At 43.0% G+C, this 15,422-nt stretch overlaps 1 protein-coding gene across 1 annotated transcript in view; it reads right to left on the reverse strand.

Moving 5' to 3' along the window:
• Nucleotides 1-49: 49 nt before the first annotated feature.
• bin3 (bridging integrator 3) overlaps nucleotides 50-15,422 on the reverse strand; it is a 34,106-nt gene continuing 18,733 nt past the window's right edge. The window contains exons 5-9 of the mRNA XM_006784040.3: nucleotides 13,805-13,941; nucleotides 9,570-9,610; nucleotides 4,911-5,052; nucleotides 3,683-3,817; nucleotides 50-1,565 (exon numbers count right to left, since the gene is read on the reverse strand). Of these exons, the coding sequence (XP_006784103.1) occupies nucleotides 1,419-1,565; nucleotides 3,683-3,817; nucleotides 4,911-5,052; nucleotides 9,570-9,610; nucleotides 13,805-13,941 (602 nt within the window). The 3' untranslated portion in view covers nucleotides 50-1,418. The remainder of the gene's footprint in view (nucleotides 1,566-3,682; nucleotides 3,818-4,910; nucleotides 5,053-9,569; nucleotides 9,611-13,804; nucleotides 13,942-15,422) is intronic.

Raw genomic sequence — 15,422 nt, forward strand, 5'->3', positions numbered from 1 at the left:
CACACACACATCAACCCATGAAGACAACAGCAAAATAGTCACTGGCGGCTTTTCTTGCATTTTGTTTATTGCATGATGATAATAATGAAGCAGAAAATATCATCTGACGTTATTTAAAAACTTACATAAAACCCAATCTGATCACAAAGTATTCATTTTGGTATATTTTAAAAAAAAATCAACCATGACTATAACTTAAACTTAGAAAAGCACCTTCATTCATCCAGTTATTGGCGTGTAATCAGACAGTCTGCATTGCAGAACACAAAGACGAGCAACCGGCTAAGCCTTTCCTTCAGTAATTACAATAAAAAGCCACAAAAAAATAAATAGTCAACATACTTGTAACTTCAAATTCACTAATGAGTAACATTCAGTGTGTATTTACATTACTATGTAGTGTAGTTATCATGCCAAGGCTTTACCTGATGGAAAGTGGAAACAAAGGCATGTGATGAGAGCATGATTTGGTCCAAAAATAAGAGACGCTATAAAACATTTGTCTTCCAACCCTGATGTAGAGGATACAGAGAAAAATACTTTTTCAAGGCTGCCAACAATGTGTGAGATTCTTTGCTAACACACACTCTAACCAACAATAGAACAAAGGATGGATGGTGTGAACAAAAGGAAAATATGGGTCACTTTATTTCCACTAGAGGGCGCACCAGCCTTTGATTTTTTTTTCTTTCTTACTTGTGGGGTTTAAAAAGAAAACAAACCTGGATATGTCTGAAGCCTGAGTGGTCGACCTTTCAACACCACTCCGTGTTACACCGTTTTTAATGTTACAGCCAAAGTCAGACATGTTACCACAGGTGAGCTAATGTGTTCTGATGAACCCCAATAAAAAGCCCTCACACAGAATGGCACAGAGCTAAACTCACAGATTACCAGAAAAGACCAAAATTGAGAGATTTTTTTTTAAACCTACACTACATTACATAACACCTTCCAGTGTAATTTCAAAGTTGGATAATAAAACTATATTTCACACGCTGCTGCCAACAAGGCAGATGTGACTAATAGAAACATTTCCTTGCTCACTTTACACATTAGAAACAAATGGTTATAGATACCTCTGAAACCATGAAGCGTAACCTTGTTAATTAGTTCTGACAAGATCTGTCTGATTCCTTTACTAAAAGAAAATAAAAATACACGACAACATATTGGCTTATAATGTTGCACTTGGCTGATGGCTTAGTTAATGTGGCATTCAGCTGCTTTGAGTTGCTGAGATGATGAAAGATTAGGGTGTAGTGCAAGAGCAATTGGGGGTGGGGATGAGGCCGCAAAGAAACAAATGGATAATCAGGTTTAGGTCACTGCTGTCCGTTTGAACTCTGGAGGAGCTTGAAGAGAGTGCAATTCATTCACAGAGGCATGAAAAGAGCCCGTTTTCGTATTTTCCTCACTCAGTCGTCGGCGACAATGGACAGAGCCCGCAACTCGCTGAGCTTGGCCTCTGTCTCCCTCTCCCTCTGCTCGTCAGTCAACCCTGCCTGGTCGATCTGGTCTGTTAACTCGCTGAAAATCTTGTACATTTCGGTGAAATAGACCACCTGGTGGGTAGAGAAGGAAAAATAAAAACATATGTCTGTGATGGCAGGGGAACAGAATATCTGTCCTCTGATGAAAATGGGAACAGGTCGATCCACAGACCTCTCAGGAAACGCCAGAATCCAAAATCTGAACAGCAAATACAGTCTAATCGTGTTTCTGCTTACAAGTCTGAAGCTGCTGTTCTCATACTACTTCAACCCTGCTAATGAGAAGTGACTTGACAGGAGAATGGGGAGCCCACAGATATCAAACAACTCTGACAAAGCCCCAAAACCCAGCACTTCAGTGGGTAGTGACCCTGCTTTTCTCTCCCAATCTGAACAAGAGATAGAGAGTGTTCACTGAAAGCTTTCTTGACACTTCCCACCCCTGCTTCTTCCCCTTAGTTCATGAGTCAGGCTCCCTAGAGAGTTGCTTTGATGATTAATAGACTTTAATCACATTACAAGACTCCAGAAGAGTGGGCAGAGAATGAAAGTACTGGGAAATACAACCCCTAGAAACCCACACACACATCTCAATATTTATTCATGCAGCGATGCATACGATGCCATGCTCCTTAAGGGGGGGACGACACCGACTTCTCTAAAATTGCACGTGTTCCCTTGCAACAAAACCAACTGAGAGACCCGTGGGAAAAGTTTACTGTTTCACTAAAAGGGTCACAACAGAACGAGAATTTTGCCATAAGCAGACCAGACACTGCTTCTAAACCACCTTATACAAGCCTTTTTAAGTGCTCCGCCTGAAAGACCTTTGCATGTTTATACCAATATGTGCCACCTAAACCACATGAGTGGGCTATAAGTATTGGGTTACTGCTGCTTGTGGGGGTAAAGCGGATATGTTTTTTTTCCCAAAAGTGGCTTGTTGAAAGGGCCATCGGAAATGTCCATATGAACTGTGATGATAATGTACACCAGATCAGTGTCTAGGCGCCCTCTGTAGCAAAGACTACCATTACAATTAGTCAAGTCACCACGAGGAGTAAACGCCGGCTCACACAGCTGACCACCTACCCCCCAAAAAAAAGAAAGAAAAAAAAAAGCTTGGGGTAAAACCGAGCCATTTTAACATACCATACTCCCAGCTGCTTAATATTTACATGGAGAGGTCACACTTTGACCTTTGACAACAAAATGAATAATTTAAGTTGGATTCGATTCAGTAAACACAGCATCCACTGTAAGAGAAGCAAGTAAAAAAAAAAAAAGATGAATAAATGAAGACAATGCCTCACTTCATCATCATCTGTAGAAACTGACAGGTCAGGTGGTGTCTCCCTCTGACAGTTGCTGGACAGGACTTGTTATAGTGAAACTGAAGCCTCACAACAAAGACGCCTTTTATTCTTTTTCTTTCTGCTGCTGGACGCTGAGCAGCAACAAGCGGCTGGGAGAAAAGGGTGTGGAGGACCAAATCAAGCACATGCAACAAGCACTGGGGACGAGGTCCGCTGACCACCCACACATGGCTGTGCAAATGTGAAAACATTCATTCATGTGTGTGAATTATATGAATAAATATAAAGCTGCAAGAATGAAATGGCTAGCGTGCCTAATGGAACTTCTTGCACCGGACAAAAACAGGTAAGATTTATTTAATGCTTCAAGATAAAAGATGTGGGGAAATACTATATGTCTGCTAATTTGCTAAGTTCAAAGTGCATCACAGAACTCCATAATTGTCATTAGGTCTGGGATAATCTAGTTTACTTATTAGGATTGCGCCAGTGGCTGTCCCAAGGAGGAAATGACATGGCCAGGCAGGTCTGGGGTTAGTGAGGGGGACACAGTGGCGCTAACTTGAGACACCCAGCTGCTTTAAGAGAAGCTTCAGGTTAGAGGAAGGCTTGCAGGGCTGCAGTGGAGCCAGACAGATGAGGCCTTCCTCAGCTAAACACAGCAGCGTGGGCCGTCACTGAGGGTTAATCACATTAGAGCAACGTTGAGGGAGACAGACTGCCTAGGTTATACACACCCTTCATCAGATTTTTTATGCACTGTTTAACCGACGCTCAGAGAGTGGAGCAGTGGGTGGGTGGGAGGGAGGGTGGTTGTCTGCAGCTGTGAGAGGTTCGTTGGGTGTGCACTTAAAGGTGATGGAGGTCACTAACCTGTGCCCGGATGAGAGCCTCGAAGCTGGGCTGGAAGTAGTCGATGCGGCTTTGGTAGAACTTGGGCATCTCGTCCAGGAGCTGCTTGTTCTTGGCCTCGAAGTCATCTTTGACCGGTCGGAGTTCCTCTTTTGCCTGTGATGTCGGAGAGAAAGAGCAAAACAAAAGAACTGGTCACTGAGGATTCAGTTCTGACTTTGAGTTACATTTTTTCATTTCACTGCGATGCAATACACACTACACATTAAGGATTGGTTCGCTAAAATATGCTTAAGGAGCTACAGATTAATACCTACAAAGCGAAACAAGTTAGTCTGAAGTGAATTCACTTCTTGAGCCATCATTTGTCTTCTTCTCTTATTGTTCTGAAAGATATTTGCTTAATTCCCACGGAGAAGCAGTGCAAAAAAAAGGCTGTAATCACGACCAAAGTGAGGAGGAGTGGGTAATGTGGGCAGACTTGGCTGTGAGTGGACTCCAGCACCACTGATCTGTGTGTGAATGTATTAGTGGGTAGTCTACTGTAGGCATGGAGTTATGGAATGCACAATGAATAAGTGTGAGAGGGTGAGAATTTTTATTAAGGGGAAGGGGGAGTTGCTATATTCAAACTGAAACATATTGTCTTTCAGCTGCATTATGATATGCTCTCTTCACTTTAGTTTTATTTACACATGCCAGCTGTAACTGAAATGGCGTACAAGTGTTTTGTCAGGATCATTTCTTTAAGTGCACAGGGACTCAGAGGGCATGGATGTAGGGGCCTCTTCAAGGCTTTGTTCCCCTGACAGTGCTTTTCTCAATGTGTGTGGGTGGCTCACCATGTGAGGATGTGTTAGAAGCAATAGCATAGGCAACACTGCAGCACTATCTGTGAATGTGTGCTTCTGTAGTGGCCTCATGGTGTGTGCGTGTGTGTGTATATGTGTATGTGTGTGTCTACAATTCTCAATTACGTGCCTGTAGATGTGCAGCAGTGCCTTTTTGAAAAGGCACTACTTGAGAGCCTGGTAGCTTGCGTGGGTGAAGGAGCGCACATGTACAGTATGCATGTGCTCAACTATTTTTGTTCATATCCAGTCAGCATTTGTGTCTTTTCCCACCTATTGTGCTCTATTCACAATACGGACAGCATGTAAGAGCAAGTGAACTCTGCTCCTGTGCGGTTGGAGGGAGAGCTCGAGTGGATCGACACGTGCACCGACGCGAGCTTTAAAACTGACGCTACCTGATGCAGTTTGACCATCACGGGCCCCGTTTTTTCTTTCTCTTCGTATTTCTCCACTTTGGCTTGCAACCGCTTGTAGTCCTGCAGCGTCTGTTCCCTACGTTTCACTGCCATGTTAAGGCTGGGGAAGACACTACTGTACCTGAAAAACACCAGCACACAGAAAACCAGGTTACTGAACACAACATGCATGCGCACCGTGTGAACGCATGCAACGAAAGAAAGAAAGATCCCAGACATACATATCAAACTTTCCTCTTTTTTTTCCCCTGAGAGAAAGGGAAGTTACTAAAAATACTGAAACAACTTTCCCGTCTCCATGTAATTTGTAGACATGCACTGTGCATTGCATCGTATCTTAATAAAAGTCATTATGATTTAATAAAATCCCGCTCCTCAACATCTTATTGTAGCGGTACTCTCAAACCCCAGAGGACAGCTCTGCATTAAGCTTCCTCTAATCTATTATCTAATTACTGTAGTTCAGAATGGCATGAAACAATTCATTTTGTGACAATTATCATATTCCAAATGAAAATATATTCTTGCAACAAGAATCCAAGTCTTCAGCACTAAAAATAGGAAAACATTCATCTGTAACTTAGCAACAGGAATCGGAGCTTCATCCTGGGACTTGTTGCACTGGTTTTGTGTCTGTTTTTAATAGGAACGGGAAAACTGTATACAGAACATGTCTAACCTAATAATAAAACTATAGAAATGTTCAAGTTAACATGTCTGAAAGTTAGACTGTAACATTAACATTATTTCTTTAAACTCAGCTTAGATCTGGCTAATGATTTATAACAAATGGTATAGCTTTAACCAAAATATTGACCGCCTGAATAAGAAATGAAACATTTTTCAACTTTCTAAAATGTAAACACAAAGCACTGACTTTGTTTTTCAAAAACAGGCCACAAGATTAGTCACGCAGGTGCATACCAGATGTGAGTCAGCAATAAAAACAATCGTAATAAAGAATTAGATATAGCCTTTTCTGAATGACTCATTTAAAGCAATTTATCAAGTGTGTAGGCACACTACTACAATACTTTATTGTGTGCGCCTCGGCCCATAGTGTTATTAGCCACAAAATGTGTGGGCTTCATGATTTACGTTCCTCTCCATGCCAACCCTTGCCCTGTTCTGTGTGGCGGATGAGAGAACCCGAGAGTTTGTTATGAAATCCTGGATTACAACTGTGTTTGCCCGACGTGCACCTTACTACAGGCCAGAGGGGGGAGTGGCGCGAACTCCATGTCAGACAAGCAGAGATTGTTTCCGACAGGAAGTTAAGCAAGGAGTGGTCTTGTAGTGTTTCAGTGACATCAACGAGCTCAGCCCAACCCAGCAGCCCACACTCCACCGCTATTTATAAAATACCACTCTGGCCCAGTTTACGGCAGGGGTGGATGCCGATCCTCAAATCTACTATCTGCTCCAGTGTACGCATATTTGAAGTGCCAAGGGATTATGCAACTGCCCTCCAGGCATGACTGCTTTCCAACGCAGTCCTACGGGCTGATGACAACACAGCAGCAAACCAGCTTTCAGACAACACAAAGGCTGGATTCTAGTTCACCTGACAGCATGGTGCAATTTCCTCATGACACACCACGGTGGCCTGCTGTTTGCGCGCTAAAAGGGGACAACACTGTCTGCAACTACTATGTTTGAGCACAGGGAGACTTCAGGGCCAATGCTATCCTTGTGCTGGAGGAGGAGAAAAAGAGCTAGACACAAAGCCAACTACTTGTTAACCCATTAGTGTCACTTCCACACTGAACGCTGAAGTTTCAGTGTTACATTCGGTTACTGTGACTCAAAGGTACACTACCCTCCCCCACATGAGAACCCGAATGTGCTTATGCATACACTGTAATAACAGTTTTTGGTTCTTTTAAAGAAAAGAAATGTCCAGGCCCTGGATGTTTCCCTCGATGTCCTGGCCTTGGTTGGATAACTACCGGTCAGCCTGCAAGGTCTGTACCTGCGGTGAACCTAGTCTGGGTGATTTCTTAAGATGGTTGAGGGTTGCAAAGAGGCCAAGGATACACCACTGTCCACGTGACAGGTCAGGGTGTGGTTAAAAAAAAAAAAGGGCTGGATGGAAATAGCATCTGGAGCAGAGAGTGTGTTTATGAGCCGAGGCCAATCCACATACAGGCCAGCCTGACCCAGCAGCCAAGCCCAAGTCTGGTCTAGACACCCTCAGTCTAGCAGGCTGGCTGTCACTTTTGACTTTGACCATCACATAACTCACTACTGAAAAAAAGAAAAAAAATCAGATTAAAACACACCGCTAAAAATATGGGAAAGGGAACTGTTTATGTGTAAATTACCACCTTTGTTCGTCATGGTCTCAGAAGAAAAATTAGGGTCACATCACGTGGCACCTTCATTTAAAATATGCTTGGTGTGAAAGTGAAATAACTACCACCTGTTGTATAAATGGTTTAAAAGCAGTGACCATGGGAATGTCTGTGACGTAAATGCTAGCAACACCTCCTTAGTCTCCGAAAAAACAAAAAACAAAAAGCGTGCAAAGAAAGAGTGTGATCTGCTGTGACTTGCCTAGTGCTTTAAAGCCCACGTAACTCACGCAGCCTCAGTGCGTGATACACCACATAAGATGGTAAAAAACAACAACATCCTTTTTACAAAAAAACAATCCCCCCCTAAAAAAATCAAAATCAAAATAAAAAGCCTGCATCAGCCCCTGAGCTAAGGTCAACAACTCCCATTGGCTCCAAACCCCACAACCTGCTCTGAGGGCAGCGTGTTCCTCTGATTGAGAGGGATGAAGGTGGTCTGTCCAGTCCTGGCTCAACCCAGGGCAGAGGTCTCAAAACAGGCTTGACTTCTATTTCACCCAAAAGAGCAACAGAGCAAAAAGGGCTAGGTTACAAGGCCCAGATAACACACATGCCTCAATGCCCACGCACTCCCCTCCCCTCGCATAAACATAGTGATGTCATTCAGTGACCCCGCAGAGTGGATGAAACGCACGTCTGGGCCTGAGAGAGAGGAGACACTGAACGCAGGATGGGGGCAGAGTAGAGGGGGGCTGCTTTTTCGTTTGTTTATTGTGCGTTTTACCACACTAAGCATTAAGGATGGATGCCAAAATTTGAAATAGCAATCACACATGGACACAATCATGTAGCTAACACACACACACACACACACACACACACACACACACACACACACACACACACACACACACACACACACACACACACACACACACACACACACACACACACACACACACACACACACAATCCATTGAAAGTCTTCCATTAACATAACGTTCTCCTTTTCAACTCTTCTCTAATTGTCTTTACAATGACACAAGTTCACCAGAAGAGTATTTTGAGACAAGAAAAACAATTACAAATATTCATTAGTGAGAGGACTAATGGAATCTTAATGGAAGCTTTAAAGTATAGCAGCTTGTGCGTCTTGGTTTTCTATAGACAACACTTTGATAAACTAATAAGTAATAGCGCTGCGTTTTTAAGGAGGAAAAAGAAAACAGAAAGGTCAGTTTAGTTTGGCATTAAAATTTGTTTATGAACTCACTTCCTCTGTTCTGTTTTAGACTCATGTAAATGCCTAACTTTATGATCTTAAATACCATCTTTGTGAGACAGCGCCCCCTCTAAAATCGGAGCTGGTGTTTGTGTACGTGTGTATGTTTGTGTGAGAGCGTGCACTGTCCTGAGACATTTCTCCTCCTGAACCAATCCGCAGCTCTGGGCCCAGGAAGCTGGGCCCTTTGCCATATTCTGAGCCTGCCCACACGTCCGCCTGCCGCCCACCAGGAAGAGGAAATTAGAACCATTCCATCCTGTCATTGCTCCGCCACCAGAGCGCACGAGGAAGAGAGGGATTGACGCGCGCGCGCACACACACACACACACACGCTGACCTGACCTATCCATGTTTTGATGGAGTATTCTCTTCACATTAGTTACTTTACAAAACGAGTGTCTCACGAGGGGAGAAAGTTCAACACAAATTTATAGAAATCTATACAAGCAGTATGCACATGCTCTCTTTCAAAGTATTTAATCTCCTGGGAGGAGCCAGGAGGAGGAAGAAAACCTTAACAAGCGCTCCGGAAGACGGGTGGGATTGTCCAGCCACTCCCTTCAGTACCTCTGCTTTGCGCGTGTGTGCGTGTGTGTGCAAAGTGAGGCTTAAGGAATGGAATAGCATTCACTGCCTCCTCAAATGGGGGCGAGTATTAGGAACGAAGACCAAATAAACTTTCTTCCAGACACTACCAGCACAGCAGCCCTGTTAACTCCCAGTTCATTTTTATAATGCGTATTACTACACTGGAGGCCTTCCTGAGGTCCTGCACTGCAGCTATTCTTTCCACTCAGTTAGTGAGATATGCAGAGCAAGGTTAAATAGTAAAAACGACACGGGGCACTGGGTTTTTATCGCTCCACAGCCACATACGGAATTTAAGACACAACTGAGCTAAATCGCTTTTACCATACTTCACACGAAAAGTTCACGATCTGGCTCTCCTAAAAATGCAAATATTGCAGACTCAAACTATTTGACCGCGGCCTGTTGCAGATTCAGATTTAAAGCTGGACATTTAACACAGAAGCAGCACAAGAAACTGACGCTTACTTTTTCAGAGGGTCGACAACAGTCTTCTGGATCTGGTTGACCTGTAAAAGTAAATAAAATAAAAAGCTGTTAACACAAGCACTGCTCACCTTTCTAACAAATGAAGAGACATTACAAATTGTTATTCACTGTCAAATTGAGTTACATCAGAAGTGAAGTCGGAACCAAATAGCTTCTACATCTCTTGCTCATTAGCTGCAATGTAACGTCGCAGCACAAACACCAACAATTGTGTATATTTCAAACAGAGCACATAAGAAAAAAGGGGAAGGGGAAGAGGGGGGGGGGCTTGCAAAGAAACTTTCATGACGTTGACTCTTTTATTGTACACAAGCCCCGAGGAGAAACCCCTGAATATTCATTGAGCTTGCGATACAAAAGGATGGAACTGTCAGGGGACGGACATGAAAGCAAAGCCCAAATGATTTCCTGTGGAGGGTGGGCTGCCATACAAGATGAAAGTTCTTTACAAACAAACATTTTAACAATAACAGTTTATATTTTCCTGCATTCTCCTTCTGTTTGGCAGAACCGACAGGGGAAGGAAGGAGGGGAAGGGGGGGGTGTTAAATGGAAGTAAACGAACATCTCATCTCGAGGCCTCCAGCCTCAGAACCAAGTCTCGTCGAGAGAAGTTGGAGCACAATTAATAAAGTTTCTAGAGTCATTTACATTGCAGATTCAAAATGACTGCTGCTACTAGATCTGCGAGCGTAACACGGCAAAGTTAACCAGGCAATCGAGTCAAGTGGAGAGAACACGCTTGGAACAGAGAAGGAGAATTTAAAGCAGGGAGATGTGAAGTGACAGCTGCATGAGAACAGTGAGCAGCTCCACTAATCATATGCTCACTTGCTATTGGAAGGACAGTCAATCACACAACAACAAGGAAGCAAGATCGCAGCTGTGCTTTGTAAAAATGCCCTGACCATCTACGAGAACATACAGCAACACTCGCTGCTTCACACAGGCAGATTTCCAAGTACAAAATGGTTGATTGTGGTTTGAGGGAAAACACAGAACCAATAACAAATAAGTACATGGGAATTCACATTGTCTTTGTTTTACATATTCACACCATCTCCCCCTCCCCAGCTCGAGCGGTGCCGCTGCTTCTAAGGTGAGAGCATGCAGCGAGGAGGGAGAAGAACAGCGGCAGATTTGCTTAAGCATGCTGGTGCCCTCTACCCTCTGCCCCTTCCCACAGAGAGGGGGGGCAGAGCTATTCCTTGGAGGCCCCGCAGAGCCTGAGGCCGGCGCTCTAGCAGCAGTCTCCATCAGTGAGTCACGGAGCAGAGGCCATCCCGGCACACAGGCCTCCCAAAAATACACACAGATCGCTGAGGAAATCAATATCCCTCCAAACGGAGCATCCTCTACTGTGCTGCCGCCATCTACACTGGGGCTCAGCTTCGGCAGCAGTGTGCCGGCGGGGCTGTGCGCCCTCCTCAGCCCCAGAAATAAACACACAGACCTGGGCCACTGCTGCCTTCATTATCGCTGCACGTTTTATCTGCTGGCTCTCTCACTTGTGGGCCCTGCGGCAGAACATCTCGTCTCAACACGGAGAAGAGCAAAGGGTGGATGCTTTTGTGTCTGTTTTGCTGGAGCGATAAGGTTTTGCTGCTGTTGCCGTCAGAATCAACAGCCAGCTTAAAGGAAGAAGTTAAGAGTGGTGTTCTAGTGCTGTGCTGGATTTTTAAACACCTAGCAAAACCTAGAGGTGATGCACACAACAGACTGACCAGAAAGTACTCACAATCGCTATTTTGCCTCTAGCTCACTTGTAGCCACTCTACAAAGGAAGCCACACAGCCCAGCCCAAAGCTGGAAGTGAACATTGGGTTAAGGCAAGGATTTTATTTAGAAGGACTGAGAGCAGTGGAGAGACTATCAGGTGTGACCTAGCTGTCAAAAGCCACTCTGAATAAAAGTGTGTTTAAAAAAAAAAACAACCAAACAAACACAACAAAGAAAAATCCATCCAGCTGGTGACTGTTGTCCTTTACAAGCGAAAAAATGTCTGGATCTAAGTGAGCGGATCAATCTTTTTCAAACAAGTGACAGTCACAGAGACAAATAGGAAGGCTACACAGACAGTGAACAATACTATACATTATAAAGACATTAACTACAAGTGACTTCTTTAAAAACATCTGATTAAAAGGAAGAATGGCTGTCTCTTATTCATTCACACTCAAGTGTGTGTCGTAGGTTTTTTCCCCTTCAGAATGAAAGAAAAAACAGAGTGAAAATGGGGGGAAAAAATTAAATCAAATTTGATATTGAAAAAAAAAAATCTAAAGAATGCAAAAGTACTTCATCCTGACAGCAGCCAAACTGTGCTCTCCTGGGCACTCAACCAAGCCAAGTCCTGGAACATATGCACCCTGGGTCACAAACCCACACGCTCAGTCCAACCTACATTTTACTTTGTCTTGTCACTCAAAATGGCTCCTGTAAAATTTGATGAGCTGTGAGCAAAGCAAGTCTGAAAGACTTAAAAGCTGAAGAATCAAGGAAAGGAAAGGAAAATAAATGACAGCTGCAGAATATCTGCTTGGATGCTGTCTTATGCTTTTAGTATGTTTTATTCTCAAAACAATAATACTGAGTTTGCCAGAGTAGCACAGAAGTATATCCTAACAAGTAAAGCCAGGAGACAAGACCAGCGACACTTGTAATCTCATATACAAACACTGAACATTAGGATGACATTTATTTACCAGCTCAAGACAGTATGCTCATTTAAAGTGAGGACTTGTCAGTCATCACTTTGATTTCTGGAACATGGACATTGCTTCACTTATATACACTGAGGAACAGGTTACAGCTTGATTATCTATAGAAACCGAGTCCAGCCCCTGAGGTTTTCTCAGAAAATATGAAATCAACTCTTCATTGCTCAATATGTATATTTCCAGGTGACAGATGGTCTGTTATGCCTGAAATACTTACACTACAGCTTTACCATGGAATAACAACATTACCCACCGTTTGCAAAGGAATTCATATTCTCCCCCTTGTTGGATCATTGTTGTGGGAAAGGTTATGAAATCATTTTGGTTCACAGCAAAATATGAAAAGAAAGGGGAATATTTTTAAGGCAACAAATGTGAAAAGCCTAGAACACCTACTAGCGGGGCAATGAGTCAAGAAAACACAGATGGAAAAAAGTCAATCGGTATATGCCTTAGTGTGATCTCCTATGTTCTCTCCTGTATTTTTTTCCTCTTTTCAAACCCTCCACAGCGTAGTGCCTTGAGGATCCACACATGCAGTGCCACTATGATTCACATTATAACTACCTGTGGCGATGATTCTAATCAAAAAGTGAAGGGCGCCCAGCAAATAATATGAAGAGCCCTGACAGCCAGAGAGATCTTCACAGAGTACAGCTGTGGAAGAGCGAGCAAGAATACGCTGTACCGCTTACAGTTCTGGAAAGACAGACATGCCGGTCTGTCTGCTGCTGGCCCTTAGGACAAAACATACAAGAATAATAAGAAAAAGAGAAATGGTTTCCCAAATGCAAGCGCTGCAAATATCTAAGCAGAAAGAAAAATATGTAAAATATGATATGAAATGTACATGAAGGACGGGACAAGTGTTGGGAGGATTTCAGGTTGGGTTTGCCAGAAGTACGGCTCTGAGAGATTTACAGTGTTCAAGCTGATCATAGGTACTCCACCCCGAGGGAGGAATAAAGTTTCTGTAATCCATCAAGAACATATTGGATGACCTACCAATGCAAAAAAAAAAAGTTTTTACCTGAAGCCAAATGTATTAGGAAGTAATGCAAGAAATACAACAGACCTCAGCACATAAGCTGTGAGTTACTCTTGTGAATTTTGTGGCAAGGCATGTTTTCCTCTTCAGAGAAGGCCCATCCATTGTATGAGTTATTTTAGACACCAGTGAGTCACAAATGCATCAATTTTCACAGCTGATAACCAGTAGCTTGAGCTTATAGAGGATCATACCACAGATGCTTTTCAAAAACAGCAGAAGGAAAGACATACGGATAGTTTTTAGTCCACAGGCAGCACAATATTGACAAATATGAAAACATGCATTTTCAAAAAAACAAAAAAACAAACCCTTGTCTAGTTTCTTACTTTGCTTGTTAGAAACAAAAAAAATTTCAAACGATTTGAAGAAAATCACCGTGTCAAAAAGCCAAAACAGAAAAAGAGCAACATGATAAAGATGCCAAGTGTGGGAAAGAGTCTTACCTTTTCTTGGTTGAAGGCATCCATCCTTCTCATGGCTGTATCTAAAGCAGTCATAGAGTCCAGGAAGGCCTGATCCTGCTCACACAGCGGGTTACTCAAGAGGTCTGCGGAAATCTTCACTGCTGCCTTAGACATGGCTGTCAGCCATGCAAATATGCATGCAACACACAAAGCAGAAAATACTATTAAAACACAGTTAACTTCGTGAAAACAGAAAGTCACAAAATACAGATTTTGTAAATGGTTACTGAAGATGTCTCCATCTACACATTTTAATCTAATTCCATGTAAGACTCTTACATTGTTCTGAAATTGTGGACGCAATTTTTGTGGATTAAACCGAAGCTTTAAGCGTTTCATCACTTTATATGAAGTAGGGTATTCAAAAGTGAGCCTGTCGGGAAGTGCACAACTCGAATGGCACGGTGCTGCCCCCATTGTAAAAATCTGAGGGGGTGGTGGGGCTGCCTGCCGCGTTGAATATTCACCAGCACAACAAAAATTTTTTGCCATTTTTCTACACTGACAGCATCAATTACCGTTAATCTGCACTCGTGCCACTTTGTTTAGACACAGAGCATGTATCAGTATATGGCTTCACTGTCAAAACAAATGAGCTGCACTGAGGAGACACAAGCTGACGACAGGAGCTGCACTGAATATGGGCTTTACAGAGATTTGGAACAGTCATTGGTCATTTCACACTCCCCTGGGACCAATTTTCAACCAATCAATTATCACGGTGTAGCGTTTCTGCATCTCTCTCAGTTTGCACAAGTAATACATTGCTTGATCTGACAAACATTTTAATTACAGGGTCGTGAAAATCAAAAGGTGACCTGAGGGCTCGTTATTAGCAGTGAGGGAAAAGGTGAAATTCATGTCCTGAATGAGGCAAGACAAGTTAACATATTTTATTTGCCTTCTGTTATTTAGCCTAATTTGGCATGTGTACAGGAGCAACCCTTAAAAAGATATTACTGGCCCTCACCAGATGACTGTCAGCACGTTCGCTAGAGTGCTGCATATAAACACATTTGGCTTGATACAGAGAGAAGTGTATTAAATGCAGTGCTGACATGCAGAGTGGGTCCAGTTCTTTGTTTGGTAGCAGTTAGTGGAGATGGGACCTGTGCAACAGATGGAATCCATTAACGATAATGAGACCCTGACAGCTATGACACTTTGATGATGCAGACATTCATATTGCGGAGCACAAAGGAGAGGAAATGAAGAAGTCTCTCACTGCTCCATCCGTCCCCGCTCTTCCACCCCCACAAGTGACTACTTACCACAGGCCATATCTACTACCACTTCCCAAATACAAAAACACAAAACCAGCAAATCGGCAAATAAATCTTTAGTAAACAAGAGTTTTGTGGCAGACAAACACATGGATAAATGATGGCAGAGATGGTAAACCAGGATCCCCAACTGAATATAAATCACATGGTGAAAACACAAAAAACACACCTGCTATGACAGCTACAAAAGCCTAAAAAAGGAAATGATTAAGGTAGAGACTCACACACAGTTGTTTCATGTCATATCATTTGGAGATCGAACACAGCACAGGAAAAAAAAAAGAAAAACACAGGCACCCAAACATCTTTCTGGC

Source organism: Neolamprologus brichardi, chromosome 12 (assembly GCF_056152115.1).
Source record: "Neolamprologus brichardi isolate AB-2024 chromosome 12, ASM5615211v1, whole genome shotgun sequence".
Classification (NCBI taxonomy): domain Eukaryota; kingdom Metazoa; phylum Chordata; class Actinopteri; order Cichliformes; family Cichlidae; genus Neolamprologus; species Neolamprologus brichardi.